Source organism: Colossoma macropomum, unplaced genomic scaffold, assembly GCF_904425465.1.
Source record: "Colossoma macropomum unplaced genomic scaffold, Colossoma_macropomum, whole genome shotgun sequence".
Classification (NCBI taxonomy): Eukaryota; Metazoa; Chordata; class Actinopteri; order Characiformes; family Serrasalmidae; genus Colossoma; species Colossoma macropomum.
In genome coordinates this window covers 3,528,378-3,556,009 of record NW_023495267.1, presented here as the reverse complement: position 1 = coordinate 3,556,009, position 27,632 = coordinate 3,528,378, and the positions used below count along the sequence as shown (strand labels likewise).

Here is a 27,632-nt window from a genome sequence, read left to right as displayed (position 1 = left end):
AGATGGGATTTGGGAGGTGTACTAGAATACGGGAAAAACACCTGTGGATTTCTTTGAAGAACAGAAACCAAGTCTGCTGAAAAGAACAGAAGCTGGAATAAGAACAAAGGGTCTCTGACTTTTGCATGGTACAGTATATAGGTATATGTGTATACCTATAATTACCTGTAATTACCTAGATGTAATATGAATTTTGTTCTAAGCCAAACCCTAAACTTAACCCTAACCTTAACCTCAGTAAGCAAAATGTAAAGGCTCTGCCGTTTCTTTTTCAAACAAATGAAACAACTTCTGTAAAAAGCTCTTTACAAAGTCAGGAGCATTTTGTTGGTCTTTACATTGAATGTTAGCCCTGTTTTCCCACAAAGAAAAAGCATTTTTGCACTAAAAATGTACAAAACCAAACACAAACACATGCAAATGCTCATCCGCCACACAGACACATGTTTTACACACTGACATTTGGGCTCATCCTTAATTCATCGCTTACTGAAAAATTTGCCTGGAATCTATCAAATATACATGAACTAACACTTCGAGTACAACACACGCTCTAACACACGCGTACATGGTCATTTCCCACAACCTGCTGTTCTCCTGAGGTGTGGAGGTGTTAGTGGCGCTCACTGGCAGCCCGTTGTTGTTGTTGTTCCAGAATATTCCCTGAGCAGCGCTGAGCTCTCCTCTCTGCAAGGCTTCGGTTCTCCAGGGCTCTCACTGGGCTCCATGTCGGCATGGCAACAGCATCAACTGGGCCAGGCAGCTCTCAGCTCGCTGGTGTGAGTAACTCAGACAATACACGCTTACGCACATGCAGGAACACGATACACACACATGCCTACAAGCTGGCATAAGGTCACACACTCACACTCACAACTAAAGTAGCTGCACACAATTCACACCATGATCTCATTTAAAAGTGTACATGCGTGTGCATACACTGTTCTCTCTCTGAAGTCTAAGTGTTTACGTGCATGTGTATCTCTGTTTTTGTCTTGCAGTACTTAACCTTTAGGCTGTTTTCACACCTAGTTTGTTTGCTAAAGCACCAGTTTTTGTGACTTTGTATCATTTCCATTTGGTTTGGTTGATTTTATTTTGCAACAATTTAAGTGCACCAAACTATATATAATATATATAAAATTAAATTATGTATAATTATAGTGTTCTTTGATTGGTCAGGAATTTGGAGTGGATACTGTTACTTTACAGTTGCCTCATTGGTGCCAAAATTATTGCAAATTATTTTTTATTCTAATGACTAAAATCCAGATCTATCCTTCACATATATCTTTGATAAAATGTGTAATCCTACCTTTTAGAACGCCTGGCCTCGTGGTCCTCGTGACAAAATCAAATGTAGCACTATTATTTTAGTGCTCGCCTGCCATTATTGAATTTCCTTGTTTGATATGGACCACTGTGAAAAATGCCCTCCCTCCAGCAGGGACCGAACCAGGTTTTACTTTGAAGCGGCCCAAGACTCATGATTTTGGCACAGCACTATAGTTTGGTGCACACCTGTGTATGGGTGGACAAAATAGACCAAACAAAGGAAAAGTTTGATTGGTCCGCACTTAACAAGATATGTGTGAAAACACCTATTAAGGTCTAGAGTTACTGCTATATTTAAACATAATTTGTAACAAAAATTTAAGTCATTTGAATATGATTAGATTAAAATGACGAGATCTGTGATTTTAGTCTCTAATTATCATGTCAATAACTTCTTACAAATTGCATGTTCAAAGGTAAAACTATGGTGGCTTCTATCTATACTATAAAATGAACTGCAGAAGTTATCCCAGGTTATATTCTAAGCAGGCATGCACTTCTGTTCTCTGCAGCCCAAATGAAGTTGATAATATTGATTGGCCTACCTTAATGTTTACTCTATCAACCTCATTGTTTTTAAAATATATGCTCATTCTGAAATTGATGCTTGCAACATGTTTGAAAAAACTTTGGGTAATTTAAGGCTAGGAACTGTTAAAAAATATCCTAAACCATGGACTAAATCAGGATTGAGTATAAAACAAATCCTTTTATAGTCTTTTATTAGCAAAGATGGTTCAAGGCTTACCACTTTGCCAAAAAACAGAGAATCAAAGAATAATCCATCAGTTTTGGAACAATGTTCCTCAACAAGTAATTGAAAGGATTTTAGGTATTTCACCCTTTATGGTGCATATCATCAAAAGATTCAAAGAATCCGGAGAAATCTTGGTGTAAACCCATATCAATCTGTCATAAACATTACAAGTGTAACATTACTTCACAGGCATGCAGTATGTCCACAAAACCTTTCCTGTGTGAATAATAAGTATATAATGTTTCTCTTCTTTCTGCTCAGGGGTGGTGGTCACGTACCTCAGGGCTCCACCCTCTCCATCAACACCAGCCACAATATCAACGTCAAATCGGAGCCCATCTCACCACCTCGTGAGCGCGTCACCCCATCAGGCTTCCCCCCTCAGCAGCAGCCTCAACCACCTGCCGGCCGGCCGGACATGGGCCGCTCGCCCGTGGACAGCCTCAGCTCCTCCTGCTCTTCATACGACGGCAGCGACCGTGAAGACCACCGGCCCGACTTCCACTCGCCCCCGCTTGGCCTGGGAAGGCCTCCCGCCCCTGGAGGCGAGGAGCGCCAAAGTCCCTCTGTCAAGCGCATGCGCATGGACACCTGGGTCACATAAAAATAGCCCGTGCGGCCCGAGCTCCGGTCAGCCACCCGGCAGACAGGCCACACAGGGCGAGAGAGCGAGAGGCCAGAGCAGGGAGGGTCCTCATTGTTATTATTCTATTATTATTTAACTTCATTTTTTTGTTTGTTTCGGAAGGAGGTGGGGTGCTGAAGGAAATTTAAAGATGTCCTGACATATCGAAATTAAGTGGTGCAACTAAGCAGGGAGAGAGAGAGAATGAGTCGTTTACTCGGACTGCTTTGATTACTCAGAACAGGCGTTATCAGGTACTTGATGCATTGCGGATTTTGCGAGAGTTCAATGTTTAAGGAAAAAAAAAGACGTGAATTGAGATGTTTTAGGTTATTGTAGTCACTGGTCCGGTCTGGCACTTGTAGTAGCTGTTTTTGCTGTTGAATTTGCAGGTTTAAAACAACCAGAGCAAGTTTAAGGGCCTGCTTTCTTTCAGAAGGCTCTTGCCCACTGGCCTCTTGACTTCACAAACACTTAGAAAGTAAAAGTCACATGTTAACTTATTCAAGAGTGACCATGTAAAAGCTTTTGGTTTACAAAGGGAAGTACATGTCTAAAATGAGATCACATCTCTTCAAAAATTATTAGGATAGTAGCTGTTGTCATAGGAAAGACAATTCACTAAAACTTTAGTGTTATTTTCTTGTTCAGACACAAACCATGAAATGTACAGTGTATTACTGATACACAATTTTTTAAGATAGTAAAATAAGGTAAAGGTTAGCCCAGTGGAACTGGAGACAGGAGTCCTCAATTTAATGCAGCTCAAACAATTCAATGGTAAAATAAGCCAAAGCCTGTATGTTGATTCCTGTTTTGTTGTAGGTTTGGAAATCCTCATTTCTCTCTAACTATCCATTTCATCCCAGTTCTGTCATATTGTACTTCGTTACAAACTATGAAAAAAAATATATACACATGCAAACCAGATCTTGAAACAATATCTAAAGCCATGAACACTTGCTGTTCTGTTTGTAAATTAAAGATTTGAGCCAAACTTTTTTTTTCTTTTGTTATGTATATAGCAACTTTAATATATATCACCTTCGGTGTAAGTACGTATGTATTGTACCTTCACCAGATTGAAGAAAAAAAAAGTATATTTTTGTGGATTACTGCCAGGTTTACAAGGCGAGATCCTTATTAAGTAGAGTATTCACTGGTTAATATTTACTATTTTGTTAACTATACTGTACTTTCTTCAAATCTGACTTATTATTGCTAATAATAATCAAAGTGTTTTAATTTGAAAGAAGGTCATTTTATTTCCTTTTTTTGGGTCGTTTTCCCTTTAATGATGGTGAATGTCTGTCCTCAAGAAATTGTAACAACAGTGCTGTAAGTTTGAAATCCCACTGTCTCTTTTTTTTCTTTTTTTTAGCAAAAGGTAAATTGTCACATTAAGGAAAGCATTTTTTTTTTCTTTTTTCTTTTCTGTACCCATCATGGGAGGGGTTGAGCCAACAGCTGCTGAACACACTGCCTAAAGACCAAGGACCCATTTCAGGCTTTATCCATTCAAACCCCAATCTTGTTTCTCCTCAGAAACAAGTTGTGGAGATTTTTTTTTAATTGGGCTTCATTTTTTAGAATTGGATTAACACTCACACCCTCCTTTCAATCAAACCCCTCTTCAAAGGCACTTAATGCTCCACATTATTACCCATGTACTGTAAATATTATAACCCTGTTGAAACCTTATACATACATACTATGTACAGAACACACCTGTTTTCTTTCCCATTTTTGTTTGGTGAATCGACTCGGAGGAAATATCCGATTTCTGAGGCATCCGATAGCTCTGTTAGTGCTGGATACCATGACGGGGGTGTACCGTCGTATGTGTGTGCGTGTTGGCTCTCCGTTCTGCATATATACACCCTTCCACCATGCCGAGGCTCTACGTCTGCGCTTCTTCTTTCGTCCGCAACAGCAGCAGCAGCGTCCGGCTCACGCCTCACTGCCCTCTCCGCACTCCTCGAGGTGGCAGAGTGTCAGGGGAATTCAGCAGCAAAAAGACAGCTCAAACGCTAGACAATGCAAACCCATCTCTCTGCTGGATTGCACACGTCGTTCGTATGGTTGGGTTCATCGTCAGGGGGAAAAAAATATAAAAAAGAGGCTCCCTCTCTTTACATTTGCTATCTATTTCCCAGCCTCCTCTCTTTGGGTGTTCTCATTGCATTTTAGATACCTCCCTGCCCTCACAGGCACCATAGCAGCTGGCAATAAGCACCTGTTGATCTATGCAGTCTCTTAAGCAACACACAGCCCAGCACTGAGAAGGCTCCACACCACAGCGTCCACACTGATAGGACCACTGAGGGGGAAAAAAAGAATTTAAAAATCATACATTGGATAGGATATAGTCCCATGCCCATTTATAATGTTGCCTAGCATACAAACAACATGCTCTGTATTTGAGCCTGTTGAGAAAATGACTGTTAACCGCAAACCCTTAAGTGCTTGCATCTAAAGTAGGCCCACGTTTGTATTGGCTCCACTGTAAGTACAACAGAAAGCCATTTTGACTCTGAATCACCTTAATATAAGCCCTTTGCTTTCTAGCTTTCGCTAGCTACTGCCTCCAAGTCTCAATCACTCAATGTATGAACAAGTGTGACTGAAAGGAGAAGTTCAGAAGTTCATTAGAAATCCATATTTTTATGATGTCCATCACAAATGTATAATCACAATCAACGCCTTTCAGGGTAGACAAGCAATAATGCAATAATGCTATTGCAGTGCGCTGCAGGGTGGAGTAATCACATGCAGGGCACTCAAACTGCAATGCACACACAAACACACAATGCACACACACACAGACATGCACACACACACACACACTAGCTCATGATTAGAAATCAGGGAATTTCTAGAGTTTCTCTCTTGTGCACAGTTAGAGCCTTATTCCAAAGAGTAGTTGGTGTTCTAAATCGAGCTTGAAATTTCTCATCAACATCAATTTCATCCCCAATGAAAAAAAAAGAAAAAAAAAGCTTATCATCAAAGTTTGGCCATAGTCACCTCTTGTCGATCAGCCCCCAGCGAACACACCCAATAAATACTTAGTAAATCTAAAGGGAGGGAGTCACTCGTTTTGATCCGAGCGTCGCTTATGACATCCACAAAATGTACTGAATGTGAAATGAAGGGTTTAGGGAAGAAAAACGATTCTTTGTAGAGAACTTTTCTTCACTTTGCTGTGCAAGAGTACACTGCTTTGCTTTATGGCTTTTCTAAAAACAGAACTATGTATTTGGTAATTGTTTGTAGTTCCTAGTTCACTTCAAGAAGCTGTTTGCGGTTTGAGTGCTCAAACCGTTTGGCGGCACAAGCTGGACTTTGTTGCCATGAATGAAATTAAATGTTTCAGATAAAAGAAAAAAAAAGAAAGTCAAGAGAAAAAAAACTTTAAGTTAATCTGCATTATATTTCCCTTGAATGTGTTGTTTTATCTTCATTATACAATAAATATTCTAGTGAACTTTTTATTGAATGACTAAGATATTATGCTAGAGATTGTTGTACAAATTTGTATTCTGCATTCACATAAGTAAAGATATTGGCTTTTACTGTGTAACATAGGTTCTCTTGCTTATTCTGTACAAACTGAAGTGAACAGCTCTCTGAAACTGAGCAGACTTTGTCCACCTGTGAAGTCCCGAATATTAGAAACTGTCCGCTTTATTAAAAACCTCAATGTACCCTCAAATGCTAACTCTACTTGCCTTCCTCTTGCTGCACTGAGAAACTTACAGTCCAACTGGTTTGTCTAAGGAACCATTTACAATTTACAGCATCTCATGAAACACCTCAATAATGATGACGCTGTACAAAAATGAGTGAAGACTACTGGATTTTGGCTGGACACATAACATCTAAAATTCACGAGGTTAGCTGTTGGTGCCATGCCTGAAAACACATATTAGCAGGGAAACCAGGGAGACCACTTGTTGGACATGAGTCACAAGCAATTACGCCTGATCTTGTAAATATTCCTATTTACTTTAGATGTGTGATGAATGAACCTAAAGTGGTATATATTTACAAATACCTTTAATACTAACACCAATAAAAGCAATCTTGGAAGTTTCTACAAAGGAAATGTGATGTTTAACACATTCTAGAAACCAAAAGCAGGAACAGCCAGACCTGTTTAATGTGCCAGCATTAGATAGCATCAAAAAACTTCCTTTGAGGAAAAGGTGAAACTTGCTGTAAAGCTGAACACCTGGTGGCATCAGAGCACCTGGCTGAAAGAATCTAATTTGATCATCTCAACCAAAAGTGTGCTCAAATCCACAAAGCTGATCATGTAACTTGAAAAAAATGAACCAAAGCCAGTGATGACAAACATAACCTGGCTTAATGGGCAAATAACTTTGCAGAAGAAGATAATATCACGGTCTATTGCACAATGTTTCACTTCTTTATCTACAAGGAAACAGTTTTTGTTTGAAAGAAACCTGCATCCCACGCTGTCTGCTCGTAATTGTTTATCACTTGACTGGTCTGCATTTCACCAGTTTCATACTACATACATGCTAACTGTTCAAAGATGACAATACACTGTCAAACTTGTAACACATACATACTTATTACATACACATAAGCTGCTTTGACTTCCTTTCTAAACAGCATGTATTCCAGAAACCACAGTATTCATTTAAAAGTTGATGAAAAGTACCACGACTCCATACATACTACATGAAGTTGACTGGATCAGATCCAGGATCAGATGTGGGCAGCAGATTGGAGAGGTGGACTTCTGAGGTAGTTGGTCAACTAATTTGATTCACAGAGTAGAAATGTTACAAGGGTATAAAAGGTATTAGGTTATATACATATGTAATTAAAACACACAGACGCAACACTGCCTTGTTCCAAAACAGAAGAAAAAAAATCTACAATCCACTCACCATATGTGAAAATTGCTAATAACGTATTCCTAGCGAATAGCTGAGCACCTGTGTTCAAATTAGGTCAGCTAAGTATTGTTTCTCCAATCTTGCCATTTTCATCTTCTTTTTATTTTTTTGCTATAGTGAGATAAAAGCTGCGGGGCTACTGAAAACTGGACAAAGCTTTTATGTAAAATGTGACAATCATCACAGCTAATATGCTGAAAGCTAATGCTAGCTAAATAAGTTCCTGTCAGTATGGTACACTGCCCATCTACTCGAGATTAATCCGGAGGTGGACCATGACTAGTTACAAGTAAAGTTTTGTATATTTGTGAGAAAACGAATCTACTTTTCACTCAGTTCTACTGTAGTTATTCACATTAAGTCGCTAATTTATTAGATTCTGTTCTATTGTACTGCTTTGCAGTTGATCATACCTCTTACTTTCCAAATATAGCAGTTTCTTTTCAGACCAAAACTATCTTACAAATATAAGAATAGAGCCTAACAAAACTGCTGATAGAAGCAGAAACGACTCTCACTGCAGTTCTGTTTTTTCTGTCTTTGACTCAGGCTTCACAGAGAACATGTTCTTAATACTACTTGCCTGCAGGTTGAGGACAGATTGTTCATGAACTGTGGAGGCAGAAACAACCTGTAACTAATGATGCCAAACAAATGGTGACAAAACAAGTGTATCACAACTCGATGTATGTTGCGATACAACGTATCTTATGTTAAGGAGCATGACAGCCCGTTAGCTACGTTAAGATCGTTATTGGCTGTTATGTTTGTCTAGCCAAGTGGGTTTCAGGTATTCTCTGCCCCCAGCGCATCTGCTCCAGCTCTTCGAGGGTTAATTAGCCGATAAGCTGGATCAGGTGTGGAAACTATATGCAGAACAGAGGGTCCCTGACTCGAAAACCACGCTCTAGTTGGCTGTTCTTACAGGTACCTGCAGTTGAAGTATACAACCAGCAGAGGGAGACATGATTCCTAATGCACATCTTACTGCACCTCATTACTCCTTTGACTTGGATATCTTTACAGGTTGGTTTTACAAGTGAATGTGAAGTGAATAAGTGGCCTGTTCATACTGAACTAAATACTTATAAGTACACAGAATATTTTGTTTAATTCTCAGGTAATGAATTGACCTAACTAAAGTCTTAAATGAGAGTTTGTTTGATGTGTATTCCAACTTTAGCATTAATCTTCAACCAAACACAGAGTTGAAAAGTCATCCACGCTGTAGTTCTGGATGACGTGCAGAAGCCACGCCCCTCACACACAAAACAAACCGGCTAAATGAGGCAGAGAACACTTGAGACAAGCTGAAGCAGGAGAACAGGGAGCGCGTTTGTCTCTCATGTCTGACATAAGGAGTCCCATCAGTTAGTGCTTTTACCTGGGAATAGGTAAGACCTACTCACATATTATTATAGTTATTATTATATATCATTAAGGCTAATGGGTTTCAGAGGAAGGTCAGATGCGTTCACCTGTCGACAGGTGGTTTAGAGGTGGGTATTTCACAAAGCACTTAACCTAGGCAGTTTAGCTTAGGTTAGAAAACTCAAGTTAAAAGTCAAAGCAGTATCCGAAAAGTTGTAGATATTGACAGCCCTCGGTTTGTTTAACACTTTAGTACTTTTACTCAGTGTGGCACTTCTTTTGCGACAGCCTTGAGGTTGAAGCCTGAAGGCACCAAAAGCTCCTCAGTTTCCACACGAACTTAAGATATTCAGGTTAACGCTCTTTGGATTATTTCACGCAGCTATGTGCGGGTTTCCCCGCTTTTCAGACAACTAAATACACGGAAAATGTATGACTTTACGTTACTTTTGTGACGGTCTAGAGTAGCCCAAACTTTTCGTCTTTTGGGGGCCAGAGTAACGTTATAACGCGAGGGCCAAAAACAGCGTCAGCTAGCAACTTGTTTGCTTCGCACGTTACAAGCTAACATGGAGAAACTGAAATAGCGTCTGTTTTTACATACAGCGCTCACTGCTGCTATCCCTGTACTCAGGCAAAAGAAGTTATTTACACTGGTGACCTCTAAATGTCCGTGTCCCACCGCCTGTTTTTTGCTCTATTATCTCTTATGTGTTAGATTTGGGTTGCAGAGAAAACTGAATGTTAGAGGACGTGTTTCTTTTTCTTTTTATAACGTGACACTATGACTGCGTCTCAAACCACATATTACACTATACATCAGTGGGCACCAACCCTCCTCCTGGAGATCTACCTTCCTGTATCTTTCACCTCCAGCACAACCCTAACACACCTCTTTCAGCCAATCAAGGCAGTAATTAGGTGGACCAGGTATACTGTGTGGTATAGTAGTATTTTATGTTTTACTAAAAAAAGTTTTGCCTATATGTTCACAGACAACAAGCATATATTGGTCTGTTGACTTGATAAAGTTGGCACCCAGCTGACTGTTTGCCACTGCTGGTCCACCCTTGGACCACAAAGATTATTGTCCTGCAATAGGTTTGACTAGTTTTTAATCTCCTCAAACAGTTTTTAAATGCACAAAGCCTTTTCTTGTGGAAAATAAGCTAAGATAATATTACAAACTACTCAGAGAAGAAAAAATTAATGACTAGGTCTAATGTAAAATGATGTTGTTTAAAATGTTGCTGACACTGTGTTAGATTGGTTACAGCTGTATAACCAGCTTTATTTATGATATTGCTGTTAAAATTATTTACTAAACTAATTTACAAGGGATGACTAAAGAAAGAAGTGAAGGAAAATAAGTAAATTGGACTGTGCGTGGAAAATGAGCAACTAAAAGTGGCATTTTGTCTAACACTCTTGCTTAACCACCAGTGGGCTGCCCGAAAGATACTGAGCAGAAAGCCAGTGGGCCGCTATCCTCTTGCTATCTGGGTTATTACTAAAAAAATACTTAAAAAATAACATTTTAAAAGAAAAAGAGCCAAATAACACAGAAGTTGTTTATGTGAGTGAGGGTCTCTGACTCACTGTCACTGCAATACTAAATCAGTGTTGAAAAGTTATACTTACAGTAAACCTGTAAGTATAACTAATTAATAATTATGTTTCAATATTTCAGTTTCACAATTTCATTATCTAAAAACATTAGACACAGATACAGACAACTTTTATACCCCCTTTTTTACTCAGGATTACACCACTGTCTGCATCATTAGGCAACTTTCTGTAGATATGATTAAACAGTGATTAAATTATGAATCCTCATTTGAACGCTTTCTAAATTCAACAAAGTTGATAGTTTTACTTTGTGGAAAAACACTCACTTAATAGGTTACTTATATGGGCTGCCTGTGAATCCAAGTGAGTAATGCAGACATTAATATTCAATATTCATTTGAAAAGCACTTCATACTCTGCATACATCTGATTAAATGTTGTCATAAAAAGCTTAGCCTTAATGTAAAACAACCTACACTGACTAGTAAGACAAGTTCTGAGCCCACAGTCACAGTCCCACCACAGAAGAAAAAGTGTGAAGAGCTTTTTGTCAGAAACTCCACACTCAGAAACGTGATATATACACAGCACATATTGCTGCACATGTTGCATTTGACACTTTAACCATGTCCCTGACACATTAGGATCACATGACTGGCTTATGTAAGCTGATGTGGGGCAAAAAACAGAATTTCTTATACTTTCATCAATCATATGATTATTTATAGAACTTAGTGAACTGTTAAAATTGCTTTCCCTTGCTGGCACTTCTTATGTTTTTACTGCCCATCCCTGTTTTGGTACCACCTTAATGCAAGACAAAGGTGTAGGCCTTTCTAGTACACTCACTGCAAGAATGCTTTGACTCTGTCAGGCCCACAGACAGTAACACAACCAGTGTGGCCTGTTTACCTCCACCAAGTGATAAAAGCAATGGAGATGTCCCTTATGTTACATTTTCATCATTCCTCAGAGTGAAAGCAGGAAGAACACGTAGGTATTTGCAAGTCTACAGCAGACATCAACATTGGCTATCGCAAACTAAAATGTGATATGACAGGATATATTTGATGTAATCAGGTGCCAGATTTGGTAATGAATTATTTCATGTACTGAACAGTTTTGACACACAGCAAAGCTAAATGGGTGTTACTAAGTGCTTATAAATGCATTTTAGTCATTTAATCATTTAACCTGTTTAACTGTGGCTCTGATGAGGCATTTGCTCATACATGAAATATCCTCAGCAGTGACACTACAGCGTTTTGCCCAGTCACACTTCCCTGTCAGAGGCTTTTACCATTGTGAAGTAGTACCTTGGAAAAGAAATGATGTGATCTATCAGCATACCATTGCTGTCATATCAAAAGATCTCATATTTAAAATGTGTACAACACTTAATAGTCATTTGGGGACTGAAAAAAACAAATGATTTAGTTTTTAAAGCTGATATTTTTTGCCATTCTTCCATTATACAAATCTTCAGCTGCGCAACAATACAGGGCTGTTGTTGTGGTTTTTTAAGTTTCATAATTTGGCGCATTTTCATAGGGAAATAAGTCTGGACTGCAGGGAGGCCAGTCTAACACCCACATTCTCTGATTACATAGCCATGCTAACTCGTAACTCGTGCACAATGTACCTTGCCTTTGTCATGTTGAAATAACCATGGTGTCCCTGAGAAAGACATCGCAAAAGCAGCATGTATTGCTCCAAAATGTATTTATCTTTCAGTGTTAATGGTCCCATCACACATATGCAAGTTACCCATTCCATGGGCAGTAATACACCCCCATACCATTTATGCATAGAGATTTCTCCAGACGTCATTGGATGTTATGTACTGTAGAGGGTGAAATACCCAAAATCCTTGCAAACACTTATTGAGAAATGTTACTCTTAAACTGCTGGATTATTCGCTGGACCATTTTTTTGAACACATCACATTCTGTCCTTAACCAGACACAATGGTGTGTTCAGTTAAGGGCAACACATTTTGTGTTACTTTAACACAAAATGTTTTGAAACACCAGATAAAGTCTCTTAGAAATGGGTAACAGATGTAGGTTTGTTGTTATTTAACACATCAGTGTTAGAGTGTGTAAAATAGATTTTTTGTCAAACCATTCCTTTAAATTTAAAGTTATCCTCCCTCTATAAAGTTACTGTTACAGGGGTATGAGGTTTTTCTATGACAATGACACTATGTTAGGTGATATGATTTGTTTGTACCTCACTTCTCTGATATAACTGAACTAACTGTGCCTGCGTTTGAGCTTGTCTTTTTGTCTTCATTAAGAAATCGAAGAAAGAAAGACTTCTCTGCTGTCGGAATGGAACCGAAGAAGAATGTTTTTACCAAACTGCGAGATAGAACCAAGCTGTTTAATGTGAAAATAGGAAAGAAGGCCAAGAAGACTCCTCTAAAATACAGAAGGAGTATCTCAGTACCTGACCTGAGATGTGGTCAGTCCGTGCCACCTATGCTAAACAATGTTGTCGAGTCTCCAGACTCTGACTCCGCCTCCTTCATTGACCAAGATGAAACAGAGAGTGAAACCTCCAGCTTGGCTTACTCTGATAACCTCGCTGTCACAGATGGACCATTTTCAGCCAGGTCTAAAGACCTGTTCCTAGACATATCATCCTCAACCAAGTCTGTAGACCAGCACAGTGCTTCTGACACAGCATCTTTACACCAGTCCCTGGACCAACCCACTTCTCCAGACTCAGCAACTGACCAACCCACTGTCTCATCCACAGCATCTGCAGCCAAGCACCTTGACCAACTTACTGCCTCATCCCCACCATATGCAGCCAAGCTCCCCAACCAACTTATTGCCTCATGCCCACCATATGCAGCCAAGCTCCCCAACCAACTTATTGCCTCATCCCCACCATATGCAGCCAAGCTCCCAGACCAACTTACTGCCTCATCCACACCATCTGCAACTAAGGTTGTGGACCAGTTTACTTTCCCAGACATACCAGCCTCAAATATGCATTCTGCATCTGATGTCCTTTCAGCACCACAGAAACCAGCTGTTATGGCCATCACCAACAATAGGCCTGATAAGAGAACAGAAGAAGGGGGCAGAAGAACTAGATGGTACCTAGAAGACCCAGACAATGAGTCTGCTTGCAGCACACCATCTGAGGATCGCTCTGTAATTTGGGGTCAGGAGCTCACAACAGACTTTATTACACCAGGATCCACAGAAATGTGCATTACCGGATCAGCTGAGGACCTGGATGACGTTAGTAGCATAATATATACTGAGCTAGCAGATTAGGTACAACTACCTTTTACCTACACTCAATGGCCATTTTATCAAGTACATAAATATACTTGACTTCAGTCCAGCCTATTGCGGGGCACAGTTCGTCAGCCACCTGGTCCATTACTGGGAAGAGACCACCACATGGTCACTGTTTTTCAGATACTATTTGGATGATGGACCATTCTCAGCATAGCAGTGTTGAAACAGTAGAGGCAAAGTAGCGTGTGTTGCACTGGTACAAGTATATCGGGCATAACGGTGTTGCTGAGATTTTTAAACACCTCAGTGTCACTGCTGGTTTGAGTACAGTCAAAATATATAGCCAACAGTGGTCCTGTGGTCATAAACTGACTACTGGTGAAGGCTACAGTCAACAATTGTATGTGTTCACCTATACAATAGGTGTACCTGATGAATGGCCAAACAGTGTAGGTACACTTAATAAACTGACACCTCAGTGTAGATCTCATATTAGAAACCACTGTTGTTCACCACTACTATTCATGTCAACCCAATCTTTGCTGTGTCAGGTTATAAGTGAGAGCAGTGACTTTGACACCATTGTCTCTGGAGGAGAAAATAAGGTGAGTAATATACAGTCCACCCTCTAATGTATTAAGTATTATATCTTATATTACAGCCTCACAGTGGTGCACTAGGATTAGCATTGTTCATATGATCACACTGATGATTTGATGATTTGAAAAGCAGAAAGTTGATTCATAAGTGCTCTTCACACAGCAGAAACTGATGGCCCCTTGCCACAGGTGTAAACTCTTTATCTGTTTAACCCTTTAAAGCAGAGGGAAAAGTGGTCAATTCTGTCTTTTAATTTATATATTTTAATTTTATATATAATTTTATTAAATAGCACAAACTCCAAATGCTGTCAGTCTGCTTGTTTATAAATGAAAATGATCAAAGGTGAAAATTCATAGATTGTGTCATGAACTTTAACCTCTGAAGCAAATTAATGTATAGGATTATACACTGTGTCCAAATGTTTGTAGACACCTGCTCTTTCAATGTTTCTTCTAAAATCAAGGTTGGATGGTGCGTCATCATTCCAGAGAATGCAGTTTCACTACTCCTCAGCCAAATGCTGGGGAGCTTATACCCCTCCAGCCACAATGGGCATGTTGAAGTTAGGCTTATATACGGCCACTACAGAGTTTTCTATGGAGATTATTTGTGCACAGCTGAATGCCTGTGTCAGCAGTGTGTGCACTATAAAATATATGAAATACCTAATTAGAAGGGAAATCTGCATACTTCTGGGCAAATGATGTACTCCACATTTCAGTTATCTCTTATTATTGCTCTAATTTAACACACACTTATGCAAAAAATACATGTTTTCTTGATTTTCTAAGTGAAAATAAGTTAACACATTCTCTACAGCAGTGTTTCTGAACCCTGGTCCTGGAGGCCCACTGCTCTGCACATTTTAGTACTTTTCCTGCTTTACTCAATAATGGGCTGTTAATAAGCTGATTAGTTGGATTAGGTGTGTTGAGAGCAGGGAAAACACTAAAAAGTGCAAGGCAGTGAGCCTCCAGGACTAAGAAACACTACTCTACAGCACATGTCAGACTCCAGTCCTTGCAGGCCAAAACACTGCAGACTTCATTAAACATAGCTGATTCAGTTCTTCGGCTAATTAGCAAGGCCTTCATGAACTACATTCAGAGCGTTAGATGAGGGTAAATGCTGATCTCTGCAACACTTTCACCTGACACGCTTGCTCTACAGAGAATACACTTCTGCACATTTTAATGCACACTTACCGTTTACTTGCTGAATTTAACATATTGGGGAAAAATAAAACATAAAATGTGATCTGTGCGAAAGTTATGAAACATTTTGTATTTCATGTATTATTTTTTTCCCAATATGTTAAACTCAGCAAATAACTACAAACTGTGCTCTAAAATCTGCAGAAAAATGTCATATTTAAATGTGTCCTCTGTGGGTGATGTATTAACTTATTTTCACTCAACAAAACATGTAATTTGACCAGGGGTGTTTAAACTTTTGCATACTACCGTATGTTTCTAACATCTAAAATAAGGTCTTAACCATTTAAACTCTAAATGTACAGAACTTTTAGTACAGCATGTACAGTCTAAATGTATGCTCACACCTACTCACAAACTGCTGCGCTGTGTCGATTTACAACATGGTTAGAGGCTAAGGTGGTGTTGTGGAGCTGCATTATTGCTTTTGACATATTTATATCATATTTATTATGTTATCAGTATTTTAACCATAAATATACACAACACTGTGAAACCTGAAGTTATAGAATTCAGCCTTTCAGAATTTAATTGTACATAAGTTAACCAAAACAGTCCCATTTAACCTTAAACACATTATTAGTGGTGATAATTCAGTGATAGTGCAGTTCCACAAATGCATTGCTGCTTCCATAAAAAACTGACATCAAGCTATATTCAAACTATTCACAATATTCAAACTGTCTGACAACACATTGAACTTAATATTATAATAATGATATTAAGCAATGTTTGATTATTATATTGTCAGTCCCAGAATGTCCAGTACCTCCTCACCATCAACTTAAAGGAAGGAAGGAACCTGGTGATCAGAGACCGCTCTGGTAAGCACTTCCATGTTTATGCCTTCTCAAAATATAACATAAAGACTGTATGGTTTATGTTTCTTTGTTCATAAACTTTGTTTCTTCTCATCATTCAATCTACAGACTTACGGCCACATCCAATACTCATAATATTCTGCCCCCTTGTGTTGTGTTCTTGTGTGAGCATGCAAAAAAAAACCTTGGGCACTATTTTGCCTTATAACAGGAAACAGAAATTTTGTGGAAGCACGGTGGCTGAGTTGAATTCCCCTTTAATAGGCCCTTTAAGTGGCCTGAACCCACCAGCAGGTTCACACTTTAATTACACAGTTCTGTAGCTTTAGAATAACTGTTTCCATTGTAGCCTTTGATTAATGAGCATTAGGATGTAATATGCCTGGGGTTTTAAGGGGTTAACATGCTGTACATACATGTATTTGCAGGTAAGAACTGAATCACCTGTATGCTTTTTTTTTTTAGATGTTTTGATATGTCTTGCGTGCATGACTTGCAAGACATGAGACTAAACGCATGCAATATATCTTGCCATGCTGCATTCCTCACCCATGTATTGACTTAATGCATTCTTCTTAGAAAATAACTTTACGTATCATTTTCTCAGATGCCAAAGACTTTGACAGTATATGAGCAGTGCAATTAAAAAACATTGCTATGACAATCCTTGCATTATTATTATTTTTTTTTATCTCAGCTGCTATAGGCTGATGACACCGTTCTGAGACAACAGTGAGGCATGTGGTCTGACCAGAATGTAACAGTGCTGCTGACTTAAGGCCACTCCTTTACTGGCTAGTGTTAGCAGAAACAATTACGCATTAGGTAGAAACAAGTTTTTTTTAGCCTAGTAATCAAATGCTGTGGCTTTAGAGCCGACACACTGAAACTTTGTTTCTATTTTGGCATACTTGCGTGAAGAAGCAAATGACCCTTTCCTCTGAGCTCAGTGAATGCAAATGGCCTAGCCAAGCGTAAAACAAAGCCTAGAGTCAATGTGAGTACAGTCAGGCTAAGCTGCTGCGTAAAGTAGCCAGCGAGAGAAAGCTTTTCCAGTGTTTTTCACAGTTTCTTGTCACTTATTCAAGCATAGACACACAGGAATCTTCACAAGAGCCTTTAGTTTGCAAAGTGTTTGCAACAATCTTAGGCACAAATGGAGCGAGCACAATTCCAATTTGATGCCCAGCACAATTCTTCAGATCCAGTGCCAGTTTATCTGGCAGGCCTTGCTGAGCTGATTGGGCACCTAATTCTCCTGATGAGTGTCACAGGTGTATGCCCAGAGGCTGTTAATTACGATCATCCCCTCATTATTTCTCATAATTACAATATTTCAGTCATATTCATCACAGCCAGTTGAATCTGGTAATAACTTGACTCACCTCAGCATTTGCAGAAAGAACAATTATTGGCAATGAAACGAAGACTAGATCTTACAGAATGGAGTCTTGTAAAAAAAGCTCCTCAGAATTTAAAATGTGCTCAGAGGAAATTTTTTTGTTTGTTGTTCAGACAATACAGGAACTGTATAGTCATAGACAAAAGTGAAATACATCACCATCTGCTGGTAGTAACATCAAACAGCATCTTCGGCTTTCACCGCAGCCCTTCATTACAGCATACTGTGGCCTAGTCATCAGTAGGTCTATAGCTCTCTACTTACTAGACCACTGTTTAAAATATGCAGTATGAAAAACATTCTTAACGTTTAATGTAAGTTAATGTAACAATATATTTTTTAAATCATTTTGGATCATTTACATTGATCCACTGATCATAAAGTTTTCACAGTATAAATAGCAGCTGGCCTTTTCAAATGATCTGATTTAACTTAAAAACAGTTGGCATATCAGCAAAATACAGCAAAATATGCTGTAAAACATTTTAATTTGGTCATATTTTATTTTAGTTACACATATTTAAATGTGAACTAATTCAAAATGATGCTTTTTTATTTTCCTATTAACAAAAAATTCCATAACAGACATTAATATGACTTTGCCATATATCCATGGCAACAAATTATTAGTGATTAGTGAACCTTGGTTTATATTCTCTGGGCTTCATTGTGAATTTTTTTTTAAATTGGATAGCACATGTGAATAGCTACAAAATGAAATGAGTATTCTTTGTCTGTTTGCAATAACTTAACATATGAAAGACTAAACAAGTTTATTTTAAGGAAAACAGTTTTGCACTTGTAAATATTATTGTGACACGTGCTGTCAGTTTTTTTTTTGACACAAATACAGATCTTCATAAGTTTCCATACCCCTGGCTGAATTTGTAGTTGTTGTATCATTTAAAAATTATAATAGTTTATTTTATTTAGTAATTGTGCTCAGATGTCATCACAGAAATTTGTATGTATTGTATTAACTGAAATTATACAGTCAAAAGTTTAGCATTCTTGGTTCTTAAGATTGTATGTTGTCACCTGGAGCATCAGAACAGGCCTACAGCCTTTTGTGATAGTTGTGGAAGAGTGCTTATTTTCTCAAGTGGTAAAGATGCCCACTTTTCTTCAAAAAAAAGCCTCCAGGTTCTGTAAATTTTTTGGTTGCCTTGCATGTACTGCTCGTTTGAGTTCTCCTCAAAGTTGTTCAATGATATCGAGGTCCAGGGACTATGAGGGCCACTTCAGAACCTTCATTTTATTTTGCTGCAGCCACTGCAGGGTCAACTTGGCTTTCTAGGCTGATGCATTCATTTTTCCTAGATGCATAGATGTTCTAGTAATCTACTACATTCATCTTGGCATCAAGTTTGACTAAATTTCCTATGTCACTGAAGCTCACACCCCCAAAGCAGCAGAGATCTACCTCTATGCTTCATTGTAAGGTTGGTGTGTTTTCTCTTCATGGGCCTTGTTAACTCCTCTCCAGACATGACATTTATGGTTGTGACTATAAAGTACCATTTTTGTCTCTTCCCACCAAATTACTTTATTTTAGAAGTCTGGTTTCTCTAGATGCTGTTTGGCATATTGCAAACAGACTGTTTTGTGGTGTTGGCACAAAAGTGGCTTTTTTCTGGCAACTCTACCCTGCATCCCATTTCTGTTTAAGTATCTTCTTACTGGACATTCTTAACAGCCACACCACTTTGTTTCAGAGAAGTTTTTCTTTGCATCTCTCAGAAATCTTTCTTGGGCTGCCTGATCCTGGTGTAGAGCCCACACTTCTTTATCAGACTTCGAATATCTAATTTAATGTCTAATTCGCATCTTTTTATGACCTTTTCCTACTTTATAATGTGGAATTACTTTGTCTCTCAGATTCTTTGACAATTATTTTTCTTTCCCCATAAAAACACATTGATACACATAGACTGAATACAGTCACAGGTGCAGATTCTTAATCATCACAGTGCTCCCAGTGTATTTGAGTGTGTATTAACAGTCTCAACATACAGGGATATGTAAACTTTTCACTGTGTACTTCCAGTAATCATCATTATGATCATCTGAGCACAATTACTAAATGTGTTTTGTAATGTCAGTATATTTTTAAAATGGAAATTTACTAATTCAGCTGAGCTTTCTAAACATATGAATTGAACTGTAATCACACGTGAAATACACCTGGTTATCCTATTATGAAAATAGATTTTTCCATTTTTTTTGACTGGCAATGTAACTCCCTTTGTTTCAAACTTCAAAAGAGAAAAATATCAGAAATCTCTGTGAATCTGTTGCAGCTTGCTCATGACGGCTCTCATTAAAACTGCAGGTAGAGGTGGTACGGGGTGTAGCTGCCATTTAAACCCTGATCTCTCTCTCTATCTCTTCACTAGTTGAGTCTTCACTTTCTCTGACAGCGAGGCACAATACTCCCCCCATCCCACCTCGCCTCTATTTGCCTAACAATTAACGCCCAGCCCGCGGCCTGCCTGACACCACACACACTGCCGCTATGTCCTCTAAAAATGGTCCGACAAGCCCACCCCCTATAGACACACACCTTCCTTCCCTTTTTTTTGTCTACACACCCCCCCACCCCTACCCAAACCACCACAACACCCCACCCGCGTTAATTTCCGTCGTCACCGTTTTCAGTCACACTGCGGCTCTTCCCTGGCTGCTTCTGCCCCTCTCCTCCTGTCAGGCTGCCTGAGGCAGGCTTGTCAGCGGCTGGCAGGGCGGAGCTGCCTCCTGGAGCTGTTCATTTGGAGAGGAACGCTCTGACAGGCCTGACAGCCCGTCCCCACAGGGCCTTTTGTCATGTGATTCCAGGCTCCCCGCAGCTTTTCTCAAGCACCCCCTTTATCCGTCCATACAAATGAAGCCATGGGCTCCTTTCTTTACTCTCATATTTTGTTTTTTGTTTCTCTTTTTTTTCTCCCCCCCCCTTCCTTTTCTTACCACCAATCTTGCATGCCATAGCATAGACAAAGACACACTGTCCCTCTTCTCTTCTTCACCCGGCCATAGCAGGACGAAGTCTTAACAGGCTTTTAGGAGATTAACACCAGTTGCTCCTGGTTTCGGGGGGTTTAATGTGCTGAGGGATTCATGCTGGCCAGAGATTTTTTTTCTGTCCTTTTTACAATTAACCAGCTCGCATCCTTCTGTTTCTGAAAGAGATGTGACAGCCTCCTCCCCCAGGCCTTGAACAATGGCACTGCTGCTGTATCTAGTGTGCATATGTGTGCAAGTACGTATCTGTGTGTGGTTTTCAGGTTGGGTGGGCCATACAGATTTTTTTAACAGGACCACATGGCTGTTTTTTCTTTTTAAAGCTAATCTGTTTTTCACAGCACTTAAGTATTTTATACCCTGCCAGCTGCTTTGTATGGTAAAGTCATACTTGAGTTTTACAGAGAAAATGTGATTTTAGTAATTACAAACACGTTGACAGCTGCTTTTTCTCAAACTCTTTTTCAACAGGTACGAGTGACCCATACGTCAAATTCAAATTAGATGGCAAGACGGTATACAAAAGCAAGGTTATGTACAGGAACTTGAACCCTCTGTGGAATGAGTCCTTCTCCTTTACCGTCAGGGACCTGGAGCAAACCATTTTTGTTAAGGTGTGACAACAGTATTTCTTTATGTATAATTAAATTCCATCTTTAGAACCTTTTCTGATCATTTGTAATTTGCTGTAGGTGTATGACCGTGACCTGAGATCACATGACTTCATGGGCTCGAGTGCTGTCGTTCTTAATAAACTGGAGTTGGACAAGTACAACACATTTCTATTTTGTAATTTTTATATCAAGTATTTTTTAAAACCTTTTTTAACATTAGCTGTCCTTTACATTATGTGAGCATTTCAGAATGTTCAGAACTACTTAGAATAAAATCCTGTTGAATTTCCTGGCATCATCTACTGCAGTAGCGACATTTGAGTAACTCATCGTATGTACTATTTGCTCCTTTTTTTACAGAACATGTGAGATGATCTTGCGTTTAGAAGATGCTGGCAGTCCAGAGGATGACATGGGGGTTATAATCTTAGACGCCTGTGTAACCGTCTGTGAGGGGCCCACCAAACGAAATGTACGCTCGGAATACAAAACACACAACATACAGTACTGTGCAAAGGTTTTAGGCACCTGAGAATCTTATATTTAAAAACAATGTAATGTTAATATTAAATACTAATATTGAACTAAAGACATTCATGTAATAAGTAGTGATTTTGTGTATCTCAGTGTGTAAGTTTAACCATTGCCAACTCTCTCCTTATGGCAGCCCAGTATTATTAGTAGTCATCGTCCAGTGCCTGGTTTGGCTAATCAGTCCTTTATTAAATTAAATTAGGTATGTTGGTGATATAATTTAACACATCCATGCAATGACTCAGGGCTGGGTGAAAAAATCTAGAACTAAACCTGTGTTCTTCTAACTAGCTCACACATAAAACTACTTGTTTGAAAGCAAACAAAAGAATTCTGAAATTCTTATTACTTTTTACTGAATTAATGTTTGCATTTATTTTATCTTAAATGGTGTTTTTACACTCTTATAGTCCACATGAATGGTTTAAAAAAATTGCTTATGTATTTAAGCTTTTTACACACTACTGTATGCCAGCTAGTTTAGGTATTCACTGGTTTGTGTCTCTATTCCAGAAGTGGCCAATGAAGAGGAAAGGAAGCTTCAATAAGGTAAATGATGAATTCTTGGTAGCCTTTGGCAAACTCTCTATGTTCAGATACAACTGAGCATATCTTAAGCATGTTATTTTACATATTTTGTGTTGTTCCCTTTATGTTCTATGGTCCCTTTCATATAAATGTCCCACAAGCTGTAAAATAATAAACTGTTAAAAAAAAAAGTCACATAAATATGCGTTTGCAATGAAATGAGTATTTTTTCTATAAACGCAGCAAAAACTTTCAGTTGCTCTATTATTTGCCACTGGAGGGCAGTAAATCATCATATGATGTCCCTATAGAACTTTATTTTCTCAAAGTTCTAATGCAAACAGCACACATTGTTAAGAGTGACTTCTCCTTTGACCGTCTCAGCTTGTGCTTTATAAATCTCCATATATCTGCTTCAGGAACGATTGGTATTTTTTAACACAGTGTGCCCGAAACTGCAGCTGGACTGAATGGCATGTTGCAGTGGTCTGAATATGTCACTTTGTCTTATTTGCATTTTGATTAAGCTCAGAACGACTAGCCACATTTCAACCAAAAGTGCTTGATGTCAGAGCAATAGCTTTCATTTATAGAGGCAGAGCCAAGAGGCACTTCAGATGTTTCCTGGATAGACGCTCCCTCTCATTATTTCACTTCTGTTGGTGTGGCTTTACGCCTAGCCTATATAGGTACTGATATCTCTTATATTTCTCTAAGGAAATTCAGTTTAGCGCAGATGAAATGGCAAAATGTGCGCAGGCAGATGCAGCTCAGGTTTTAGATCAGACCTTGGCTCAAAATATGGATCTAGACAACTCATCTGAACTTTGATGAGGTTCAACTGGTCTTTCTTTCTGAAGGTGACTGCTTTTCTGGGGCTTTCGCACTGGCGGTTTATTCTGCAGCAGGCTTGAATCGCATCTCTCTGTCGGCACAGCTGAGGCCCAGCTCTATTTGACACCTATCCGGGAGAGGCGGAAGACTGTCCTCTCATCTCCCCGTCTTCTCCTTTCTCTCTCACACTCGCGCCATCACAGCCACACTGACACTGCCTCCGAGATGGAGGCTGGCAACTGCACTGGCGTGCAATGTGTGGTGCTGCCTCACTTTGACGGGGGGCTTGAGCTTGCGTGAGTGTCTGTGTGTATATGTATGTGTGTCCGCTCTTCAAGGCACTCTGCCAGCGTAGGATGCTGAGGATCTGAGCTGCGGCCCATTCCCAGGCATGGCGAGCTATAACCCAGATGTTAAGATGTAATATCACAGCTGTGGACGGACAGCTCAGCGGCGGAAGCCAAATGGGCCGAGCTTCGAGCGCCTCGCCCCCGTCCCCATGCTGTCCCACCATATGGAAGCAATCCCCCGACCCTTTTAGCACCAGGAATAGCCTCTCTTTAGGGGCCACTTACTGTTAAGTGGAATTGTTTTATTGGCCGCGCAGATCGCACATTTGTCCAAAATAAACACTTGGGATGACTTGGCTCGAATGAACATTATATCTCTCTCCCAAAAACCCTCCGCAGCCCCCCTTATCTCTCACTCTCTCTCTTTTTAAAGGGCCTTGTTTATGGAGACATGGCCATCACATTACATGGTAATGCAGGGGTGTGTGCAGCATGCAGTTTGTGGTTGAGGGGGGATTGCTATTAATGGGACATAGGCTCAGCCCCTCTCCCACACCAGCCATGGCCTCCTAACAGCTCTGCTCTTTGATTACTGGCAAACCTGGCCGGCTGCTCGCAGATGCCGCTGTTTTTAAAGTGCAGGGCCATCAACCCACGAGCCATCCCTTCACCACAGTACCATCCATCTGCCTGTAATGGACTTACACTCTTATACAAACGCTCATTGATATGGACATCTCAGTTGCCACTTTTAAAGAGTATGAAATGTTGCGGATGCAGCTACGCTCATAATGTATTCTGTTTTATTCTTTTTGGCAACTTGGCTTTTTACTTACAGAGCACCATTATAGACCTGGCTTGTAAGTAACTAGCGAGCTAACAAACTCACTCATGTTATAGGAATAGCTCAGACAGAAAAGCTAATGTTGCTCTGAGCCACCAATTAGCATTATGTAAATAGAGTCATGGTGGCCACTAGCTTCCGCTGGTTATTAGCCATGTTAGCATGTTTGATTTTTTTTTGTTGTCTTTTGCTGCTGAAAGTTGATTCACCATCTTTAATCACGCTTGGCACACTTTACTACTTTACTAACATCTCTCTGTTAGTGAGCAGAAAAAGACTAGGCTGTAACATTAGTTAAATATAACATTTGGCTGTAACATTAGATGAACATAACATTTGTTAATCTAAAAGACTGACTGGATTTCTCGGTGTAAATTTTAAGCCACACATTATCTACTGTGGCTTTCTGTCTCACTGTGGCTTTAACTTAACATAGTAATGACAAAATGCTGAGTGGTGCTCTGTGATGCACTGAGAAACAGTGGTCAGCGTTGTTAAGTGCTGGTGCTCATGTGCACACATTCATTAGAAACAATGGCATCAAATGTTTGGATCTTCCACTGACTACTAGACACACCACAGAATGTGACTGATTTTGGCTTTCAGACACTCAACTTTAAGCTCTCAGATACCCTCTAAATGTGTGTCATGTTAGCATCAGTTAGCTGGGACCAAGCCTGTGCTGTGTGGTATGTTTGGCCTGCTAACTAAAATGCTACAGTCCCAAACACCAGAGAACAGGTTTGATTTTTGCTTTCTGTCACTCACTCGACTTGTGCCCTGTTTACACCTGGCATTAACATGCATCCTGGGTCATCCGATCATAAGTGCTAAGTACAGGTGTGAACAGGGTACAATATGTCTCAGAGAGGTGTAATCCAAACATTCAAACTACCTTTGGAGGTGGTCAGGAACGCATATGACCACAGCATTTATAGTGTGAACACTAAAGTGTCCAAAAGAAACAGCATCAAAGGAATGCCTTAATCAACTGCTTCTTCACAGCAGAGATGAAAGCAGCTACATACCATATTTTTCGTCTCCTCTTCCATTTGTTTACAAATTTCGATAGCAGTCCATGCAATCTAAGCATTTATAACAGTTCTTATGTTTATACGAATGAGGGCTTGCGGTACATTATTGTCTTGACAACAAAAGCAGCGAGAGACTAACGTAGTAAATATGCATGGTACCCTTCCTTTCGTTACAAAATCCGATTATAAGAGGTCACTGAAAATGCTTCTGAAGCACATGGAACTACCAGGTGTAAGCGTCTCTGTGTCATGCCACTTATGAACAGATCTCTTGAGACACATTTTAGTACCAAGTATGAGCAGGAGCCATTCTTCTGTTCTAGTAAATATGTGAGAAAAATGAACTACTTTAACTGTCATTTAACTGTCATTTCTACTCTTCTAATATTTTAATTATTAACATTTAGTTACTAATTCCTTTTTCTGTTGAATTATTATGTTGGTGACAGCAAGTTTACTGCTTCATGTTTGGTCACCTTTGATTTCTGAGGTTTATCATTTTATTTTAGGTCGAGAGTACATCAAAATGAGAACAACAGAGCCTAACAAATGTCAGTTCCTATGCTGATAGATATTGCATTTATGAAGAAATTCCACAGCAGTTAAATAAATTATTCAGTACTTAAGTAGTACTTTGGTCTGCTTCTGATACTAACAATATTGTAGCTTGTGAAGGTGAAAAAAGCAAATGATCACTGTCTCCTGCCCATAGAAAACACAAATGTATTGAACATACATTACAATACACGGTGCATGTATATATACCAATTTTGAAGTTGAACAATTTTTGTAGGGAAATGTAACTGATGTAACTGAGAAAATGTTGTTTGGGTTGGTTTCCAGGGTCAGCCACAGCAGGTGCGAGCAGCCACCACACAGAAGAGCCAGGTCTGGAGCGAACTGTACACAGTGGTGCTGGTAGAGGGTCAGGACATGCCTGAGGGTGGCCAGGGTGACGTATATGTCCTTTTCAGCCTGGGTGACCAGAGGTTCCACAGCAAGGTGAGAGATGTAGCCGATTTCTCTCAGTTGTGTCTCTCTCTCCCCTTTCCTGGGCTTTCTCTCCATGTGATTATTTCAGTTGTAGCACCCCTTATCACAGTATGCATGCTTTTTCTGTATCTTTCTATACCTCTCTACTTCTCCACCTCTCTGTCTCACTCTCACACTCTTTGGTTCATCTCTCTCAGGTTTAGCTGAGAGTGGCTCATTAGTTTATCTGTGGCTGGCACCGCAGCTCTCCTGATGCTTCTGCTGCTGCTTTTCACTAGGTTCATTTGCGTACCCAGCATGCCTTGCTCATCTGCCTCTGCTTCAGTGTGTTGGCCTCCCCCCCTGACGATTCCACCCACCGCTGGTCCTGTGTTCTCATGTCATTGTTGTGTTTTTTTTTAACAGCTTCGGCTCTGTTTGGGCTTGCTTGTTTGTTTAACAAAGCTCATTCTAATTGGATGGTGTCAAGATTTGAGGATTTGTAATCCCAGGGAGGAGACGTAAGCGTGTTCTCCAAAATGCCCCATTTCCCCTCCTCCCCCTGCCATACTCAGCCTTAGCCTGGCTCAATGAAACATAATTCACCTGTCATGTTAACTGTCTCAGTAGTGGCACCGCCTTAAGCCTGCTTACTGTAGTGTGTGTCTCTCTCTCTCTTTTTCTCTCTGCTTTCTCAGAATCTGTGCATAAAGGCCAACCCACAGTGGAGGGAGACATTTGATTTCAACCGTTTCGACGATGGCCTACCAGACATGCTGGTGGTAGAGGTGTTCTGCAAGAGGGGCCGAAAGCGCGAAGAATGCTGGGGAACGTACGCTCGTACTTCAACCACACACACCCCTTAATTTTATAGTTCATTCTCCTCAAAACAGCAACAAGAACCCTCTCTGCCTAGTTTCTTACTCTAGTCTTTGTCACTTTCAAGGATTATTATCAGCAGTAGTTCTCCAGATATGTTTATATACATATAACTCACTGAGAACTTTATTAGGAACACCTTCTTGTATCTAAACTTATTGTCCATTTTATCAGCTCTACTTACCCTATAGGAGCAA

General features: G+C 39.7%; 2 protein-coding genes across 9 annotated transcripts in view; both read left to right on the top strand.

Moving 5' to 3' along the window:
• The window catches only part of mef2aa (myocyte enhancer factor 2aa), a 123,793-nt gene extending 117,361 nt beyond the window's left edge, over positions 1 to 6,432 (top strand). For all 8 annotated transcript variants that reach the window (XM_036561644.1, XM_036561638.1, XM_036561645.1 and 5 more), the window contains 2 exons: positions 656 to 779; positions 2,354 to 6,432. In XM_036561644.1, coding sequence (XP_036417537.1) covers positions 656 to 779; positions 2,354 to 2,696 — 467 coding nt within the window. In that variant the 3' untranslated portion in view covers positions 2,697 to 6,432. The remainder of the gene's footprint in view (positions 1 to 655; positions 780 to 2,353) is intronic.
• Positions 6,433 to 8,942: 2,510 nt separating this feature from the next.
• The window catches only part of mctp2a (multiple C2 domains, transmembrane 2a), a 51,618-nt gene continuing 32,928 nt past the window's right edge, over positions 8,943 to 27,632 (top strand). The window contains exons 1-10 of the mRNA XM_036561744.1: positions 8,943 to 9,042; positions 12,888 to 13,845; positions 14,400 to 14,453; positions 16,417 to 16,489; positions 21,378 to 21,520; positions 21,599 to 21,675; positions 21,881 to 21,992; positions 22,568 to 22,603; positions 26,428 to 26,586; positions 27,255 to 27,388. Of these exons, the coding sequence (XP_036417637.1) occupies positions 12,922 to 13,845; positions 14,400 to 14,453; positions 16,417 to 16,489; positions 21,378 to 21,520; positions 21,599 to 21,675; positions 21,881 to 21,992; positions 22,568 to 22,603; positions 26,428 to 26,586; positions 27,255 to 27,388 (1,712 nt within the window). The 5' untranslated portion in view covers positions 8,943 to 9,042; positions 12,888 to 12,921. The remainder of the gene's footprint in view (positions 9,043 to 12,887; positions 13,846 to 14,399; positions 14,454 to 16,416; positions 16,490 to 21,377; positions 21,521 to 21,598; positions 21,676 to 21,880; positions 21,993 to 22,567; positions 22,604 to 26,427; positions 26,587 to 27,254; positions 27,389 to 27,632) is intronic.